Source organism: Gekko japonicus, unplaced genomic scaffold, assembly GCF_001447785.1.
Source record: "Gekko japonicus isolate JY-2015 unplaced genomic scaffold, Gekko_japonicus_V1.1 scaffold1331, whole genome shotgun sequence".
Taxonomy (NCBI): Eukaryota; Metazoa; Chordata; class Lepidosauria; order Squamata; family Gekkonidae; genus Gekko; species Gekko japonicus.
Window position 1 is genome coordinate 458060 of NW_015163128.1, and position 2913 is coordinate 460972.

At 43.3% G+C, this 2913-nt stretch overlaps 1 protein-coding gene across 1 annotated transcript in view; it reads right to left on the bottom strand.

Annotated features, from left to right (window-relative positions):
- LRP5 (LDL receptor related protein 5) overlaps window positions 1-2913 on the bottom strand; it is a gene marked incomplete at its 5' end in the record, with an annotated part of 120917 nt that overhangs the window by 51226 nt on the left and 66778 nt on the right. Inside the window, one exon of the mRNA XM_015406923.1 lies at window positions 1053-1376. Within this exon, the coding sequence (XP_015262409.1) occupies window positions 1053-1376 (324 nt within the window). The remainder of the gene's footprint in view (window positions 1-1052; window positions 1377-2913) is intronic.

The following is a 2913-nucleotide window of genomic DNA, read 5'->3' on the forward strand; positions in this document are numbered from 1 at the left end:
GGGGGAGGGGCTTCGTCATGCGCCCCGCCCCCCGTACCTCACCCGGGGGAACTGCGATCCCCCGTATCCCCCCCCAAAATGACCTCTGCTAATAGGTGTGAATCCTTCATTTTCAGGTCCTCGTTTACAAAAGATAGTGTTTAGACTGAAAAGCACTTTTACGGTAGCTGAGTTCCATCAACCAAATGGTAAAGCCTTATGATTTAGTCACAGCTGTTATAGATTGTGGAGGTTTCCAAAAGCCTGACTAGAGGAATAACTTCATCGTCCTTGTTTGGCAGAATCTATTAGGCAAGTTCTGCATGGAACTTTTACGCCTGCCCGGGCCTGCCCAGCTCCTCAAGGCAATAATAATCTATAAAGGTGGAACTGATTTGATCTTTCATGCCAGCCTCTGCTTCCTTTGTCTTCCCTGCCCAACACCCAAATCTTCCGCCTTGCTACCATCATGCCCTGCATTACTAGGATGAGAGATCTGTTGCAGTGGGTAGATACACACGAACAAAAGAGAGTGCAAGGTCCCAAGATGTGCTTCAACTGCAACAGCTGTAAGTAGGCTTGCCAAGTCCCCCCGAGGGGCGGGGAAACCCCCGCCCCAGAGGCCCGGTTCCCCACTGCTGGCGGATCGGGCCCTGGGGGGAACTCCACCCCCACGTGCACGTCACCCGGAAGTGACGCAGGTACGCTGGGTACGCTGGGGGCAGGGCCAGGACCATCTGAGGGGAAACTCTATGGTTTTCCCTCGGATGGTCCTGGCCCCGCCCCCAGTGTGCCCGGCGTACCTGCGTCACTTCCGGGTGATGTGGATGCGGCGCGCGCGCTCCAGACGACGACCGGGAGTCCCCCGCTCTGGTAAGTTTCTGACTTGGCATCCCTAGCTGTATGTTTCTCCCAGAGATCCAAAATGAAAACGCACACTCACTGACAACCTGTGTGTGCGTGTATGTGGGAGAGAAATACTCCCATCACTGTGAAAACCTAGGGCTTAAAAGGCATAGCATCAACAACCAACTGCAAGTGGTTAGAGAACTGTAAGAAAGATAAAGACATACAGCTGCAGTTCCGGCTGTTGGGTTCCAAGGTATAGTGAGATGCACATCCACATCTATAGCCATTTGGTATGGCAAGGCACAACTGTCCACAGTGACCATTGTTTTGTATGCAGTCATTCAAGCCATCCTGTCGTGAAGAATGAAAGACCAATATGTCCATCACAAAATCCAAACGCCCCTGAATTAGCGTACGGTTCCTCCCATTTGTCTTGTCTGCTCTTTCTATACTGTGAAGGTTCCAATCCGTCCAGTAGATGAAGTCACTGTACTGAGTAAGCCCAAAAGGATGAGGTAGATCATCTGCTATTATTTCCCGTTCTTGTCCTGAAAAAGATGACCACATGTTAATAGGCATGGTAATTGCAACTTGGCAGGTAAAATTATAAAATGTTCACTTATTCTCTGCAATTTTATTTTATTTTTTCTATTTTTTCCATACTACAATCTCTACAAGGATTCTAAAACTGAAATTAAGGCAAGGATCAAATACATTCATAGTTTCTAGTTATTCTGTCCTGCAAACTTGCATTAAAGAAGATGTGATACCGTGTGTCATATTTTAGATATCATTTAAACTAACTTGAGTCTTTAAACAGTTTTTGAATGCATTACAGTCCAAAGTGAACTATCAGGATTTCATTTCTTGTTTTCTTTTTATCATAGTCCATTTTAACTTTGAGAATTTTAGGAGCAGCTGCCCCTTTTTTATCATCAGAGTCTTCTGAGGAACTATCAGGCACGCGTGAGCTGTCTTCTGAGTCTTGTGAACTCTTCTCTTCTTCTTGTACGTTGTTCTCTGTTTTCCCTTTATCCGCCGGTTTCTACTGTTGTTCCAGAAAATTCTTTGTTTTCTGCAGAGAGTCGATCTTCATCTTTTTGCAGCTGTGGTTGAATATAAGTCCTGGAAAAATCAATCTGAAGAGGGTGGAATGATTTTGTAGAAATGAGGTTAGATTTTTATATTGTCATCTCCATTTTCGAATTTCAAATGGAATATCTTTTAAAGTCCTCTCTTCATCTCCTTTAATTTTCAGTGCTTTCTCATTTGCCGCTTTGCGAATTGCATCTCTAGTTGATCTTTTGGAGAATTTAACAAAAAATTCACCAGGTAGGTTATTTTTCTTAATGTAATCTGGGTAGGTTCTATAGACCAAGTCCAGCTCGCTTTGCATTATTTCCGCTTTAGAGCCTACCATTGCTGGAAATGTTTTGCTTAATATTTCTTTTAAATTCTCCCCTTTCTGTTCAGGAACACCCTGAAAACACAGGACATATGATGATTTCTCCATTTGTAGCTGTAACAGTTGTTCTTTATTGAAGATCCACTCTTTTTCCATTTCCTCCAGTCTCTTTTGAATAGATTCTGTCTTAACATTAACCTGTTTTACAGCTGTTGGTTTTCAAATGCCTTAGAATGCCCAGAACAATCACAGAGCATCTGAACAGCTGACTGCCCCAATCTGGCTTTCCTAAATGGCATCCCAGTTACATGGCTTCCATGTATAGACTGGCCTTTTAGATGGGGTCCCCTATTCCCTCAGCATATGAAAAGAACTGTGCATTCAGTGCCATTTTCTCTCTCTTAGACATTGTTTACACAAGTTAGTTCATTCTTCAAATTGCAGTCCTGCCTAATCATGTTATCAGCTCCCCCCCTCCATACAATTCTCAATTTAAAAAAGCCCAACCCTAACTGAAAATACAATTATTTTAACCATGATCAAAATGTTATACAAATTAAAAGTTCCTTTTATATCCCCTGTTTTTACTTTTACATTCACATAAGCGTCCAAAGCATCCCATTTTTACACGGTCTTTTAGGATCAGTCTTCTCCTTCCTCTTCTTCTCCTTCCTCATAAT